Source organism: Canis lupus, chromosome 5 (genome assembly GCF_003254725.2).
Source record: "Canis lupus dingo isolate Sandy chromosome 5, ASM325472v2, whole genome shotgun sequence".
Lineage (NCBI taxonomy): Eukaryota > Metazoa > Chordata > Mammalia > Carnivora > Canidae > Canis > Canis lupus.
Genome location: NC_064247.1, coordinates 65,766,842 through 65,783,601, shown reverse-complemented (window position 1 = coordinate 65,783,601; position 16,760 = coordinate 65,766,842). Strand labels below are relative to the sequence as shown.

Here is a 16,760-nt window from a genome sequence, read left to right as displayed (position 1 = left end):
ACCACGTATGGAAAAGAAAACGGTATTAAAAAACTAAAAACTATCATTAATATTCTCCGTGATCTAAGAGAAGAAAAGCATAGCCAAGAACAGGACGCCATGAAAAAAGAATCATCAGAGAACAAGCATTCTTTAAAATTAAAAACAGGACAGGAGTGAAAAATCCCACTGATGAAGAGGGGAGATGAAGCAGTCCTCCATAAAGTTTAGATCAAAATACCAAAGGGAAAGGAAACAGAAAAAAATAAAACAAAGGACCAGTCATGAGGTCCAACAGGCAGACAGCAGGAGTTCCAAAGCAAGGAAATAGAGAAAAACAGAGCAGAGGACACTAAAAGGGAGGAATTAGGACGAGGCCCTCAAATTACAGACGTGTGCTTTCAGTTTAAAAAGGCCCACCAAGTCCCAGCACAATGATGAAAATAGACCCACAGCCAAGCACGGGTGAGGGGTGTGCAGACACCCAGGACTGAGGAAAAACCTTAAAAAATGCCGGAGCTCAGGATCAGGAGGTGGTAAGTTAGCAGCGCTCTCTGATTCCTGAGAAAGAGTGATGCCCAGCCTCCACCTGTGTTCTCAGTCACATGTTGGGGGGTGGGGGGGGGGGGCATTTCCAGACACCTCCCGGGTGCCCTTTCTAAGAAGTTATCAGACAGAGAAGGACATAAGAACAGGAGGTAGCGCTTGCAAGGAGGGAGGGGGCCCCGGGCACGCGGGAATAAACGGGGAGAGCTTGGCCCATCGAGGGCCATCAGGTCCACGTGGGCGCAGAACCACAGCTCTGAGATGGAACAAACAATGCTGGGCATGTCTGAGCACAATGGGGGGGGGGGGACTTTCAGGGTGAAATCATTTCGAAGCACTTTCCCTGAGTAAAAACACACCAGCAAACAAAAAGAGACTACCCTAGGGAAAGCCCTCAGCATGCCCCATGTGGCTCCTGGATCAGCACCCGTCATGCTGTTGCACTAATGCCACAGAACCACTGAGACAGACGTCAAAACAAACCGTTCCCCACTGCTCCTGGCATGTTCACAGAATTACTGGGCTCTAAAGTCTGCACAAATCACTTATGAAAAAAACTAAAAAAAAAAAAAAAAAAGTTGTCAAGACTCCTCCTTGCTAACAGCAATAACATATTCAAAGCAGTTCAGATTATCTTGAAATGTAAAAATAAAACTTTCAAGGAAAAGATTTAGCACTAAAGTAAATGTAATACCTGGGTTAAGAAAGAACCACAGCTTTTTCTAAGCCACTAAAATTCTACAGTCTAGGGGGTGCTTCAAGGGTTCGGGTCATCTTCTGCTGTTTTCTCTATCCTTCACTTTTAACAAAAAAAAAAAAAAAAAAAAATCTTTTTGCTAAAAAAAAGTTTTAGTTATTGCAGTTTCTCAATGGTGAGTCTGGAAAAACAAGTAAAATCCAGACACTTCGTGTGTATGTAGTTACATGCTGATGTTACATTTGCAGTCGCTTGCTTCCTGCACACCAATCTGATCCCCTCGGTAGCCAGTGAGGAGCAGCCATGACTCCAGCAAAAACATGATCAGCCCCATGGAAAAGAACAGGAAGTGCAGGCTCCTATTTGCAGTACATGTTTACATACTGAAAGCATCTCAATCCAGCTACATAGGCCTTCCTATAAAAGAAGCCTTTCATTTGTATCCTGGAAAATACCGATCCACAAAGAGTGAAGCTAGAGACAAACAGGACTGAGGAAACAGTGGGCAGAGTCCACAGATCCTCCGGAGCCAGGGAGGCTGGCAGGAGAGCCTTCTCTGTGGCCAGCATGGCCGTCCCATCAAATCCCAGGAAGCAGTTTGACGGCTCTGGTCCCTGATGGGTAGCTGTTAACTTCCACATAAAAAAGACCCCTTACTTAAAGGGCAATTAATTTAAGCTTCATTATTTAGAGTTCTGTGGACAAAAGGGGAGGTTTAATCCTCAGGTGACTTTCCTTTTCTTTTTTTTTTTTTAAAGCTTTACTGAGTTGTAATGGGCGGTAAGCTGCGCCTATATAAAGGGCATGATGTGAGAAGTCTGGGCATATGTGCATGTTCAGGATACTATACCACCCCCAAGAGTTTCTTCCTCCTCTCCCCAAGAAGCCACTCTGTGGCTTCTGTCACTGTAGACAGTTGGCATTTCTTACAATTTCATGTAAACAGGCTTGTATCGTATCTACTCTTTGGCAGAGGTTTTTTTTTTTTCTACGTTTTTTTTCTAAACTCAAGGACTTGAATTTTCTCCACATGCTAGTATGAGAACAGTTCAGTCCTTTCCACTCTGGCCGGTGTTCCACGGTGTTTACGGTACCATGTGTGTCTCTCCATTCTCCTCTGGACAGACATTTAGAGGTTGTGGTACATATAAGCCATATATTTCTTACATAAATTTTGAGCGTTCACGTAAATATTTGTGTGAACAAATGTTTTCATTTCCCATGGATTAATACGTGGGAGAGAACTGATGGGTCATACTTTAGAGAAAAGTTTAAGCTTTTGTAAAACTGCCAGACGGCCTTGCAAAGAGGCTGTAGCGCTGAGCATACACACCCCATGTGCGCGCACCCTTGCCAGCAGCTGGCCTGCTCAGGGTCTCCAGGTGCGGCCATCCTGCGGCCACACAGCACCACTTCCCTGTGGCTCTACCTGCCATTCTCCTAATGACTAGTGAGGCCAAACATCTGCTCACATGGGATATTGGCCCTCTTAACTCTTTTCTCTGCTAAAGTGTTTCAAATCTTGGGCTCGCTTCTTAATGGTTTTTTTTTTATTGCTGAGTGTTGAGAGTTCTTTGTATATTTTGAATGAAAACTGTTTATCAAATATGCATTTCCTAATCTGCATCCTGTCCTCCCATCTCCTCAGGGTACTTTCGAGGAGAAGTTCAACCCTCTGATTACGTCTCACATACTCACTTTTTCTTTTAAAGATCATGTTCTTTGTGGTGTAGCCAAGAAATCTTTGCCTAGCCACACAGTCTCATATGCTTTCTTCAAGCACTTTTGTCGTTTTAGGTTGTACGTTTAGGACTATGATCAGTTTTTTTTTTTTTAAAGATTGTATTTATTCATGAGAGACAAAGACTGAGAGAGAAAGGCAGAGACACAGGCAGAGGGGAGAAGCAGGCTCCATGCAGGGAGCCCAATGCAGGACTCGATCCCAGGACTCCAGGATCACGCCCTGGGCCGAAGGCAGAAGCTCAACCGCTGAGCCACCCAGGCAGGGTCCCCTAGGACTATGATCAGTTTTGAGTTAACTAACTATGAGAGGTGAGGTCTGGTCAAAGGTTCTGGAGCCATTTGTTGAAAAGACCATCCTTTCTTCATTGAACTGCCCGCCTGTCAATTGGCTGTCTACCTGCAAGTCGATCTCTAGACTCTCTGCTGGCCTGCTGAAAGGTGCCCCATGCTCACGGCAATCCCACAGACCAGCGTCCCCCATAGGTTAACAGCGAGTCTCCAAGACAGGCTGCGCGCAGCTTCCAACTTCCTTCTTCTCATAATTATTTTGACTACTCTGTTCTTTCCACACACATTTTAGGGCTAGTTTGTTGATTTCTAAGGCAGAAAAATCCTACTGGGGCTTATTTTTGAGAGGAGTCTCCTCAGATGCCAGAAGATGGGTAAGTTTAGGTGGGCTCGCTATCCTCAGGCTGCCCACCCTCAGTTCTGTCACTGGAGTGTGGCGCTGGTAGCAGCTAGCTGGAGCCCTTGTGCTCACCTGCCCTCAGGCACATGGCCTTGAGGCCGCTTCCTTTCCTCGGTGACAGAAGTCCCCAACCTGACACAGGAAGGACAGCCATCAGCGGCAACCTATGGAAGCCCCGCATAAAACAAGCATGCAGTTTAAGCGGCGCAAATGAACAGAGTGTTTTGCAGTAACAAAGTAAGATTTCTTTTTTTTTTTTTTTTTTTTTATGATAGTCACACAGAGAGAGAGAGAAAGGCAGAGACACAGGCAGAGGGAGAAGCAGGCTCCATACACCGGGAGCCCGACGTGGGATTCGATCCCGGGTCTCCAGGATCGCGCCCTGGGCCAAAGGCAGGCGCCAAACCGCTGCGCCACCCAGGGATCCCTAAGATTTCTTTTTAACGTTGATCATATCTTTCCTTTATGCCTCGAGTAACCATTCAACACACAGTTTGGGCTGTGGTTCCCTCAGGCCATTATCAAGTTAGTACCCCAAGGGTCACCCGGATGGCTCAGTCGGTTAAGCATCTGACTCTTGATTTTGGCTCAGGTTGAGATCTCAGGGATTGGGCTCCGTGCTGAGTCCACATGAGATTCGATCTCTCTCTCCCTCTGTCCCTCCCTCTACTCACCCATTCTCTCAAATAAATAAATAAAATCTTAAAAAAGAAGTTAGTACTCCAAAAGGAAAAAACTACTTTGGACTTCCAGGTGAGAGATGGATTCTCAATTTCCTAAACACAAGAATATTTTTGTCACTTATCACTTCAGGAAAAGTAAGATCCGCAGATAAGTGAAGCTTTTGCTTTAACTGTTAAAACCTTCAGCTCACCCACTGGGGTACAAATGTCTTCAACTACATACCTCACCCGTGTGACACTGTCAACACCAAGTGACACTTTGGAGTCTAGGGCCGCAAGCTCAGAGCTCCAGGACCCTTCTGGAGTTGTGTGGCTTGCTTGCAGAGGACCCTGGACACCGTGTCCCTGTTGTCACCAGCCAGTTACCTCCTGACTCCTGACCATAACTCCCATCTCCTCCGAGAGGCCACATATCTATTTTGCTAAAGCTCATTTCTTCAGAGAGAAGCTGCAAGCAGTCACACTGGCCAGAGTCACCATATCTCACACTGTACAAGCCAGCAGATAAGGGTGGATCAAGGCTCAGCACAACCAGACAGTGAGTGGGGCCCACCACCTGAGGATGGCTCAGCCCAGTGGAGGCAGATGAGCCTGAGGGGAGGTCCAGCCACGAGAAAGAGCATGCTGGAGGGGGAAACAACACGCTCAGGATTCCAGGGACCTGCTAGGCTCCCACCCTTATGAGGCCCTGAAGATTTTGTGACTCCAAGGTTCTCCAGTAACTGAGACCTGGGTGCTGGTTCCAAGTTTAAAGAGCCTGAAAACTTTAGGTGAGTCTTTCCTGTATGTTCTGAAGACACATGCATAGCTTATTGAGGGATTCTCACAATGCTGTACACCTCCTGAATCAAATGAAGATTTCATCCTTTTAGTGATAAAACTATTTAAGTCTCTGGATGCAGCTACACTTTGAAAACTTAGTGAACCACACAGAGCATCACAGCATACATACTAGATACAAACCAGAGGCTTCTATTCCTGAGAATACTCCCTAGTAATGCAGGAAGCAGATTTTCCTTGTCAATCAGTGTTCAGGCACATGGTCAAAGGAGAACCTCACACAACATAATGAGCAAGTAACAAGACCCTGGAGACATGGCCAGCCAGAATACATTCCCCAGCCTCCTCCGAAGCCAAGTGGGGCCAAGAAACCAAATTTTGGCCAGCAAAACATATGTGGAAGTATCTAGCGGCTGCTTTCAGAATGTTCCTTAAAAAAAAGAGAAAAGTAAAAAAAAAAAAAAAGAGAGAGAGAGAAAAGTAAACTTTTCTCTTGTCTTCATCCTGTGTCTTGCTACCTGGAATGAAAACGTGAGGACTAGTGCCCTGGCTGCCACCCTGGACCATGAGGCTGAGAGCCGCACCCCAAGGATATCAAAGTGGTCAACTAGGGGTCACCTAGGCCCCCAAGGACCTCATGGAACACAGCCGCTGGGACACTCTGAGGCCTCCAATCTTACTGCGCAGCACACATCTTCGCTTCAGCCAACTCTGGTGACCAACCAGCCGCAGCTGAGCACGCCAGTCTAGACAACAGTTGGCACATAGGCTGGAGGTGGCCGGCCCATGGCCCATCTTCCATTTAGATCAATCTCAGTATCTACTCAAGGCAAATGTTTCCTTCCTACCCCACAGAGGAGAAAAGGGAGAAAAAACTTGGCATCTTACCTCAAAGGAACATTCAACATGTCTTTCATTTTTTTTGTGTGATAATCCCTTCAGGTCTATCTTTTCAACACTCACTGTAAAAGCAAAAAACAACAACAACAACAAACAAAATTATAAAAATGAAATAAAACCTTGAAGTACATATTAGTTAGCATTTGATATTTTAGCAATTTTCAAAACAAAGCTTTCGACGCTGGCGCGGCTGACTCTTTTGCAATGTGCTCGCCTGGGAAGAGGGGCCGGAGAGGAACGCAGAAATCTGTCACACTCAGGAGTGGAGGCGAATGCAAAAGTAGAACAGAATAGGCCAAACATAAAAACAAATCCTAGAAGAGGAAGAAACGGCACTTGGAAAGAGAACAGGAGTGATGTGGATGCATGAGGGCACAGACCCGGTTATTATTGCAGAGCGGGCCGGATCTATTCTGGCTCCTGCCTGAGAAACTAGTGCTCCACATTCTTGGCTGTGACGGTGCCAGACACCAGCGGCCAGCCAGTGGTGGCGCTCATGGCAGGTAATGGAAGCAGCACCAAAGCCTTCCAGCACCGCCTCTGAAGGACATGACGGGCTGTCAGAGGCCACAGCAGCATAGCCAGAGGAGACAAAGCTCCGCCAGAGGCCTCTGCATGCAGCAGGCTCGCTCCGCCCTCCTCCTGACATGGGTACCTTCTCTGTGCCTCAAAACTAAAAGGGCACAATGAAGTTCTTATGCACTCAAACTTGAGTTTGAAAATCCGAATATCTGAGCAAACATTATGTCAAAGATAAAATAGCCACTTACAAACATGATGCAGTTCCCAGGCCACACTGAGGTGTGCGCGTTCTATTTCTGATTCAAATGTGAATGTTTCCCAAGCACTAACATAACTGATTTCTGAAGCATCTGTGCTGTTTGCAGACACCAGCAGTCTAGTAACTCCTCTTTGTGGCTAAGAAAGTCCACGACCAACAAGGAGCTTTATTTAATACGTGCGTATTACACACGTCCTCCTCCATGCTAGCATTCACTGTCCCAGACAGCCCTTGGCCATGGACTACGGGGACTTCCAGACCCTGAAAACCTAACTGTCCAGTAGGAAGCACTTAACATAACCTCAGAAACTATTAAGCTCCAAGCCCTGCGGATGCCCAGCGTTCTGGCCTGCCACACAGGAGCCTCCCAAGGTCTTCTCCAAGAACGCCAGTGCCCTAAGGTGTTCAAGGGCACCTGCAGAAAGCTTCACGGTCAAACAGCTCAGGAAAAAAAAAAAAAAAACTAAAGACTCTGGTAGGCTGTCTGTGTACATTAGCACATTAAAGGCTCTAAGCAGTCCTGAAATGAACAAATATGTTCTTATTAACAATTCCTCAGTTTTTTGAGCCACAGAACTTTCTTCCCCTACTGTGTACAGACCTCCAGAGAACAACAAATCGCTCTGTGCAACATGCTTCGGGGAAGCTTCTAACCCTGCAACACCCAACACTGTAGCCACTAACCACATGTGACTACTTAAATTTGTATTAATTACAACCAAACAGAATTAAAAATCCAATTCTTTGGTTGCACTAATCTCATTCTAAGTGCTCAACAGCCAGATGTGGCTAGTAGCTGTCATGCTGTACAGCAGACACAGAACACTCGCTCATCACAGAGTTCTACTGGACAGTACAATCCTAAGAGGGCCTGGCAAACTAGAGGCTGCCCTCCGCCTGTTTGTGTACATGGCTTTGTTGGCACTCAGCCATGCCATTTGTTTACATATCGTCGATGGCTGCTTTCCACCCCAAGGCAGCAGAGCCCAGTCGTCTTGCCAGAAACCCTATGCCTCCCAAAGCCAAAAATATTTACTATCTGGATCTGTGCAGAAAAAATGTGTGATCCTTGTAAAACCAACAATTGTTCACCCACCAACACGTCCTATCAGATTCCTGCTGGGCGCAAGGTCAAATTCTAGGCACTGGGAACAGAGCGGCAAATATGACAAATGGGTCCTCACACTCTCAGAGGTCATTGACTGTGGCAGAAAAGACCCTTCACTGGTTAAACTGTTTTCTCCTAGGCCTCCCTAATTTTGCAAAGTGGCATCACGGTCGATGTGCATCTTGAGAGATACGAGAACTTATTTGATTTGAAGTATTTTAAGCTTAAAATAGCATCTTACAGGAAGGAATTACTAAAAACAAATCAAAACAAAACAGTCAAGTGTTTCCTTTCTGGCGAAACAAAGGACACACCACATTTTGAGGCTGCACACCTCTCTATTTTCACTAAGTGAAGCCGCTTGCTGTTCCTGCCTGGCTTCCTCTGTCAAACTGTCAGCAAACAAATAGCTTTTATGTTTTCCCAATCAGTATTTTTTAAAACTGACCCACAATGACATCTTCCCCTTTCTTAAACAATAGAACATACGAAGTCAATGAACACAGAAAAATGTAGTCAGCATTTTCCCTGGCCACAGAACAGCAACGTGCACCTAAATGTTCCAGGACTGAGTAATACTAGAATTTACAAAAAAAAGTAAAGAGAGAAAACCCCATCTGGACTGATAACGGAAGTGACTCATCCTTGGACAGGAGAATATGAAAAGCAGACGAACATTATCCAGCTGTTTGCAAGTAACAGGCATCTAGAAGTCTAGGGCTGCAGTCTGAGATGCCTGTCTAGGAGCAAACGATGCCACCACCCCACCTGTGGGCAGCGTGGACAGCTTGGGCACCAGCACCTAGGGACAACTCTGCTACTTTGCCTGTAGTGGTACTGTCCCTGTGGAGCACCTGTGGTCACAGGGGGCCCTCTGAAGTGGGTGTGGGGGCAACAGTGGCTGACATGGAGTGGGGCTGTGGGACCTTTTTTTTTTTTTTAAGATTTTGTTTATTTATGCGTAGAGATACACACACACACAGAGGTAGAGACACAGGCAGAGGGAGAAATGGGCCCCATACAGGAAGCCGGACGTGGGACTCGATCCCGGGTCTCCAGGATCACAACCCAGGCTGCAGGCGGCGCTAAACCGCTGTGCCACCGGGGCTGCCCTGTGGGACCTTTAATTAGGCTTCAACGATGGTGAAACATGTTCTTGATTTTGGAACTTAGGTTAAAGACCATGATTAGAAAAACAAAAACATGAAAACAGCTTGTAATATTAACTAAAAAATTACAAACTGTATAGTTGGGTTTTTTAAAATTAATTAATTAATTTATTTATTCATTCGTGAGAGACACAGAGAGAGAGAGAGAGGCAGAGACACAGGCAGAGGGAGAAACAGGCTCCATGCAGGGAGCCCGACATGGGACTCCATCCCAGGTCTCCAGGATCATGCCCCGGGCTGAAGGCGGCGCTAAACTGCTGAGCCACCGGGGCTGCCCCTAGTTGTTAAGAATAGGAAAGAAAGATGAAAAGTTATCAAGACTGACAAGGATCATTGTGCTTGCTGGTGGAATTATGAGCACTTTCCCCCAAATTTCCATAATGTAGTTTCATGATTTTAAAGAGTATTCGTTCCTATATGCACACGAACTTCTATTTATGATCCACTTCTCTCCTGGTTCATACAGTGACCCCTGTCCCATATACCACCCCAGTCAGACCTGCAGGCAGTTATCTGGTATATAGAAGCCTCACAATTTTCTGAAGAGTGTAAACAAACACAGCTAAGTCTGAGGGGCTAGAAATCAATCCACCATGAAGGGATGGGATTTGCACTGCCCACAAAGACTCCAAGACAAAAAGGCCACAGCCAGAGGGGTAGTTAGAAGGTAGACCGGGTAGGGAGGGCTCCTATGTGGGGAGAAATGGGCACCCGAGTCTAAGCCAGCCTGCTCACTCATGCTGAGCTGAGAAAGCAAAGTGGGATGTGTTATCCTTTTAAAATTGTAACTTTCCTTTTCTCATTCAAGATGCACATGAGGAATCTGCCTCCAGTACTGCAAGTCAGACCACATGGCCTTCAATAAAACATCTAATTGCACTGAACTATCACTTTTATAATTGGATCCATACCTAATTTCAAAAGCCAATACACGAATGTAATTGGAAAAGGCAGGAAGGAATTCCTGTGGAAGGCATTGCTCTAGCAGTACAGGCAGGGGTTCCAAACATCCTGAAGCAGGACTGGACATCCGAAGCGGGGAGGGGCTAGCAAAAAGTCACAGACAGTTTAGGACTGAGCTGAACCCAAAGGCCTCTCAGCCAGCAGCAACAAACCCAGGACCATGAACACATTCTCACCATCAAGTCCTGGGAGCTCCCAGTTAAAACTGCCACACTCTAAAGTCATCTTCACTGCCATGCATCTTCAAGTGACTCACAAGAGTGGACTGTCATGTCATACTTATATATCAGACACCTGTAGAAAACAGCTTAGTGTGTTCCACAAATGAGTCACTCCTTTGAAACTTCTTCCCTTTCTCTTCTAAACTCTTCTGGGAAAAAACCAGGTAGTTGGTACTTTTCTGCCTCAGAACTTTTACTTGATTTCGACGTCTCTCCAGTCAAATAGTTTAATTTCTATGTGCCCTACATAGGAGACTGCTTCAAAACTTAGCAGAACTATGCTACAAGCCATCGCAGTCAGGAAGGTATCATTTATGACTTTGGGAAAGGACGCAAGATCATCCTCTGGCATGAACACTTCCTTTTCCCGAGTCCTGTACAATAGAACTCAATGCTTCCTACTTCAAGAAACCGAAGCAGAATAACATTTAAGATGTTTCCTGCTTAAATTTTTATTACTGAAATCTAGCTTTCACTTACAAATTGAAAAAGTGTATCTTAAAAGTCTCAGCTGAATAATAACGTTCCTCAAATATTGACTCACTTTCTCCCTTTCTCTTGGTCGTTTGCATTAGTGGGGATCATTTTTAGAAGCAGTTCTTCAGCTGTTGTTAAAATCTGAGCATTCACAACTACAATGATTAACCTGACCTTCCTCTCTGACAACTTTCTAGGATAGAACATATTATATTTAAGAATTCCCTAATTTGTTTTTCTTTGGTTTTTTTTTTTTTTTTAGCATCTAGCTACCTTGCATTAATTTGTTAGTTCTACAAAAATAGAAATAGAAACAAGAGTAGTACATGGCATGATCTAGAAAACATAAAGCTGATAAAAGGTATTTCTCAAGTAGCAAAAACAGGAAATGAACATATACACATTCCATTTGAATGGTTAATGATACAGCACTAGAATCTAAGAGCTCAAGGATTCTCATTTATTTATATATTGAGGCAAGCATTTTATTCAGCATTGGTATGTACCAATATAACCATAAGTTACAGACTAACCATAAGTGACACAAAATTTACAAAGTTCACAGAGCTGTGACATGTGAGCTCAACTTCAAAGCGTAAAGCCCATCTGGGCAGAGGGATGTGAGGATCGAGGCCCAGGCAGGACAGCACACGGTGTCTAACAAGTATGCTCTCAGCTGGAGCCAGGAACTCAGAATTATGAGAGACCAGAGTAGGGACATGAGGACAAGTCACAAGGAGGGGAGGGCATAGATGAGGCTGGCCCACAAATCCCACAAACCCCACAGCAGGCTTCCTCCAAGCAAGTCAAGGTAAGCCCATGGGCTCTGCTTTCAGATGGGCTCAGTTTGAAATGTGACACTTTTCAGCTTGGTAACCATGGGCAGTCACTGAACCCCTGAAAAAGAGGAATACAGGTTCCCACTTCACGGGACTGTGACATCAATGAGGTGCACACACACTGTCAGGGTGGACCTGGGGCTGATCAGTGCTATGACAGCAGCTGTAGCCATGAGCACCGTGACAAGCTTCCTAAGTAAAGGCTACTGTGGTCCAGCTGCAGGTAGGTCCCTGCTTAGGGATGGACTGTACAGAAGAATCCACAGACAGCAGGGGGACAGAGGCCTGATCCAGGATGGTGGCCTCAGTGAGGGGAAGAAGAATCTGGGACGGCCCCGCAGAGCCACAGCTACCAGGGCTGTGAGGCTGAGCCTGCTCGTGTGGACCTGCAGGCGTGGCTCCAAATGCCTGAAGGCTGGCACCAACCACATTACTGGAGACTCATTTCAAGGGCGGCCATAGAAGTGATGGGTCCACTCTGGGCACACGGGCAGAAGCACCAGCAGGCCACCTCAGTGGAAATATTCACAGGGATTTTGGGTCCCAGGCAAGGGTCTCAGCTGAATTCTCAGATATGAAAGTCATCAACAGATGAAGAGAAGACACTCAAAGTGGGAGTAGATGCCAGAGAGGAGTGCAGACAGCACCAGCATCTCAGGGGCAGGGATTTCATAGGATACGAGCAGACAGAGAGGCAAGAGGAGAACTCGGAAGTGTGTTACCAGGAGACCAAGGGAACGAGCCACAGCAACATTTCTCTATGTAGGATGGTCCAAAGTTTAAGAACAGAAAGGAAAAATAAAAAATAAAAATAAATAAATAAAAACAGAAAGGAACCAAGGGAGGACAGAATGGTGGTGGAGGGTCAGATATGCCAAGGGAAGATAAGAGCAGATAGATCTGTCGTGACCCCTCACAACAGCTTCAGAGAGGAGGATGCTGAAGTTAGGATGCAGGGAGTCCCAGGTCACACAGAACCACCTGCTCTTCCTGGAGCTGGGCTGCAGGCACACAGCATGTGTCACGTGATGGACAGAGATGCGTGCAGCAGACAGGACAGGTCGGGGGCTCCTATAGTGGCACTTTGCAAAATGTGTCATAGCTGGCTTGGGGGACAGCCCCACATCTATGGCATGTACGGACTTCCACGGTATAAGTACTTCCGACCATGGCTGGTTTCTAGCCATCAATAAGACACTGAGAGGCTAAAAATCTCCCTGCACTTTTAACAACTGGCCTTGCGGGCCAGCACGTGCTGGCTCAGTACACCACCAAATACACTGCAAGACACTCCCGCTCCACAGGAAGTGGTTTGATAGTAATTCGAGGTAAGGCCTGACAAGTTACAGACGTTCACTGTAAGCCCTGTAGCTTCTCTCCATGGGGACTGAGAGACAGCTGAGCCCTGCTATCTGAAAGATGCCACTGCGGGATGGACCAACCTAACTCTTACCTCTCCAAGGCCCTCCTTCTTTAGGGGATGACGAACAGTCACTCAGACAACTCTCTTCTGTGGTTGAAACGAGAATCATTGGCTGAGGAAGGCTGCAACAACCAGCTTTCAAAAAATAATAATGCATGAAAGCAGCAAAAAAAAGTGAAAAGAACAACTTACTTTGAAATGTACCCCAAAATGCAATGTCTTCATGGATGAAGAGGCAGACAGAGAAGGACAGTTAGAGAATAAGCAGGTAAAATAAAATGGAACTATGGAATCTGGAAGGTAGGTATTCACTGTAAAATTCTCTGAACTGTGGTTTTTTTTTTTATTATTTTTTAAAATACTTATTTATTTATTATTTATGATAGACATAGAGAGAGAGAGAGAGAGAGAGAGAGAGGCAGAGACACAGGAGGAGGGAGAAGCAGGCTCCATGCCAGAAGCCTGACGCGGGACTCGATCCCGGGACTCCAAGATCGTGCCCAGGGCCAAAGGCAGGCGCTAAACCACTGAGCCACCCAGAGATCCCTGAACTGTGTTTTAAAGTCTTAATGAAATGTTAAAAGAGCCAAGAGAAAAGTTAAAATGATCAAAATGCCTCAATTCCAAATGTACCTTCAAATCCCCAGTGCAGCCCCAGAAAGGCAGCCAGAATCTGGGTTTTACTGTCATGCTTCTTATCAGAATTCCTACTCTAATTCTCTGCAGTGGGTTTTGCATCACCAAAAGGACAAGACTTTTGGAGCTTGACCTTGATGTAACCCTGTGTCATAACGCTGCTGCACGAGAAACACAAACACCGCAGTGGCACACAACAAAAAGCATTCATTTAGGTTAAAAAAAAAAAAAAATCCCAGTTTTAAGTTCTAATATGATAAATATCTATAGTTATAACCTCCATTTAACAGAAGCTCTTTGGAATCGTTCCATTTTAAGAATGCAAGGAGGACTGGAGAGCAGGTTTTCGGACACTGGTAAGTGGTCTGCTGTGCTACCAGGCTTACTGCGATTCTCGGTCTCACACAAGGATAATTCTGAAAGATAACTAATCCAACCCAGAAAACCAAATTACAGAACTCCTTTCACTGAGAGCATCACTAAAAGTAATTTCAACCTTACCTTGTATATTATACGTGTTTCCTCAGTAACACAAGTCTGGACGTGTGGGTTTGGGGAAAACTGAGCTCTCTCAGAGCGAGCACAGCTGTGCTGCTCGGCGGTCCTGAGGACAAGGCCTACTACCTGCTCCCAAAGCCAGATGCTAGGAACTGCAGTCCCCTTTCCTCTTTCACACTTGAAAATCTTCACATGAAAGAGCAGAGGAAAAGAGGACACTATCACTTTCAACATGTACTTTGCAGACCACCACCTTGATTGTCATCTGTTGGGAGCAGTCAGTTTCTGGCTGTCCTCAACACTGCCCTCTGAAGTTTTTATACAGAACAAACATAAGTCTGATGTCTTATTGCTGAAGACTTCCAAGGAAGCACAGAAAAATCAAAACACAAGTAGAATACAAAAAAGACAGCGAGAAAACTCTATAGTATTAACACTCGCGGTGACTTTAGGCTTTGCCAAGAGCAACCACTCAGGCCTGACAGAGCATCACGAGAAGCGTGACTAAGAAAACCAACTTCACTTGCTTGCCAAGTTCTAGGCAGAAGAAACTTATTACTTAGAACCACTGAGTGGAGACTGTGGTAGACAGCTAATAATGCCTGGGCCACTATGCTTTGCTATATCTGATACTAAAGCCCGCTGGTCCATGGGCTCTCTGCCCCACAGCACACGGACAGGGAAGCAGAGTGAGATTAGTCCTATATCTTGCAATTATATTGAAAACATAGGAACAAGGGGTCTTGATGATTATGTGTCAAGGAAAAAGCACTATGGGAAAGAGGATGCTGTCCTCCCACTTTAGGAGGGTGCAGGGCACAGGTCACATGCTGGACACAACACCTCCTTCGAAGGCACTCCTCCCAGGACGACAGGTATCAGGAGAAAGGGCAGGGGCAGCTTCAGGGTAGAAAAGTCTCTATGCCTGAGTGACAACTATCCATCCTGGGAGGGGAGGCCTTGCCATGTCTTCCAAACAACAGCCCCATCCAGGAGCTCTGTGCTCCCAGGGTCACTATGAGGGTTCACGGTTTTAGTACCAGCACGTATTTATATACATAAACATGGTACGGCAGTCAGGATATAGCTATCTCTAGCACATGACTTTAAGTCAGGCATGGCTGGCTCTGCGATATTGTCAGAATGGGGCTTTATTTTAAAAACAAAGTATTTATTAAACATCTGTGAGGTACACTGGGCCTGAGACACAAATAAAAGGGAAACAAAGGACAGGGAGGGAGAGGGTGGTGGCCTTGAGTGCCCTGGGGCTCTGGATCAACCTGGCCCTCAGTAGGCCTACACATCACCTCCAATGGCCTCCTGGGAAGTCCCCACACCACCACTCCGCCCACCAACTGTACACTAAGTGCCACTCTGTCACTGTCCAATGGTGCAAGAACCAAGAGACTCAGCTTCATCTAAGATGTGCCCTCTGTCATCTCCAAAGCAGCGCTGTGCAGTATAGTGGCCACTCTCCACACTGAGCTATTACAGTTCCAAGTGAAAGGAAATAAACTAAAATTTCAGGTCCTTGGTTGCATGATTCATATTTCAAGTGATCAAAGGCACATGTGGCTGATGACAGCATTAGTGCACAGAGAGAACATCCCATTATCTCCATAGAAAGTTCTACAAGACAGTGCTGCTCTAGAATTTAGGACTCGCCGTGGTGTGAGGCAAGGAAGAGTGTAATAACTGTCATTTTCCCCCTTAACAGTGTTTGAGATTCTTACAGCCAAGACACGCTCATGTATTACTTACAGAATTTAGAAACAATGTACCTTACTAAAAGACTATAGGTGATGAAAGATCTGAAAAGTATATAACCCAATAGCATCACAAAGATCTGCTTTCCACTGGTGTGCACCTCTTCCTCTCTGAGCCCTCGCACAGACTCACCTTTGGAGTGTTTCCCCACAGTCCTCTTGGGCAGCGACTCCTCTGTGGAATGTGCTGATGTATGTAGTGCATTCTCCAAACTATTACTCACACTGCTGATGGGGGCCTCGGTTCTTGGAGTCACCTGGGAGGACAAAAAAAAAAAAAAAAAAATCTTATTTTCTTCCATTTGGTTCATGTGAAATGATTTTTTGTTGTTATCAGAAAGTCACTGATGTTTATGGTAGTTTCAAGTTTTATATAAAATATAGATTGTCTATTAAAAATTTACATAAAATATAAATTTTATATAAATTCTTAAAAATTTTTATATAAATTATATAAATTCTTAAAATTTTTTATATAAATTATAAAAATTTATATAAAATTTTTATATAAAAAATTTTAAACACTACACAGTAGTGTAACAATTAGTACTTCCCACAAAAGAGGAAGACATCACCAATTTCCTAGGCATCACGGAAACTTGAAAACAGCCAGGTGAGCGTAAGCACATGTGGGAGCTGGTATCTGCACCCGTGCCCCACTCGCCAGCGTGGGAGCTGTGTCAGCCAGCCTTCTGCGAACTACATACCTCTCTCTGAGGTAAAAACTTGTATTTTATTTCTTCAAATTGTGTAATTCCCTATAAAATTAATTACATAGCTGGACCTGACACTGTCCTATAAATCTTAAAGAAGTCATAAAATGCTCTAAACAGAACAGCCAGGGAGAGAGCACGACCGGATCC

General features: G+C 45.3%; 1 protein-coding gene across 2 annotated transcripts in view; it reads right to left on the bottom strand.

Moving 5' to 3' along the window:
* The window catches only part of ZCCHC14 (zinc finger CCHC-type containing 14), a 57,325-nt gene that overhangs the window by 17,781 nt on the left and 22,784 nt on the right, over positions 1-16,760 (bottom strand). For both annotated transcript variants that reach the window (XM_049110607.1, XM_049110609.1), the window contains exons 2-3: positions 16,031-16,154; positions 6,005-6,078 (exon numbers count right to left, since the gene is read on the bottom strand). In XM_049110607.1, the coding sequence (XP_048966564.1) occupies positions 6,005-6,078; positions 16,031-16,154 (198 nt within the window). The remainder of the gene's footprint in view (positions 1-6,004; positions 6,079-16,030; positions 16,155-16,760) is intronic.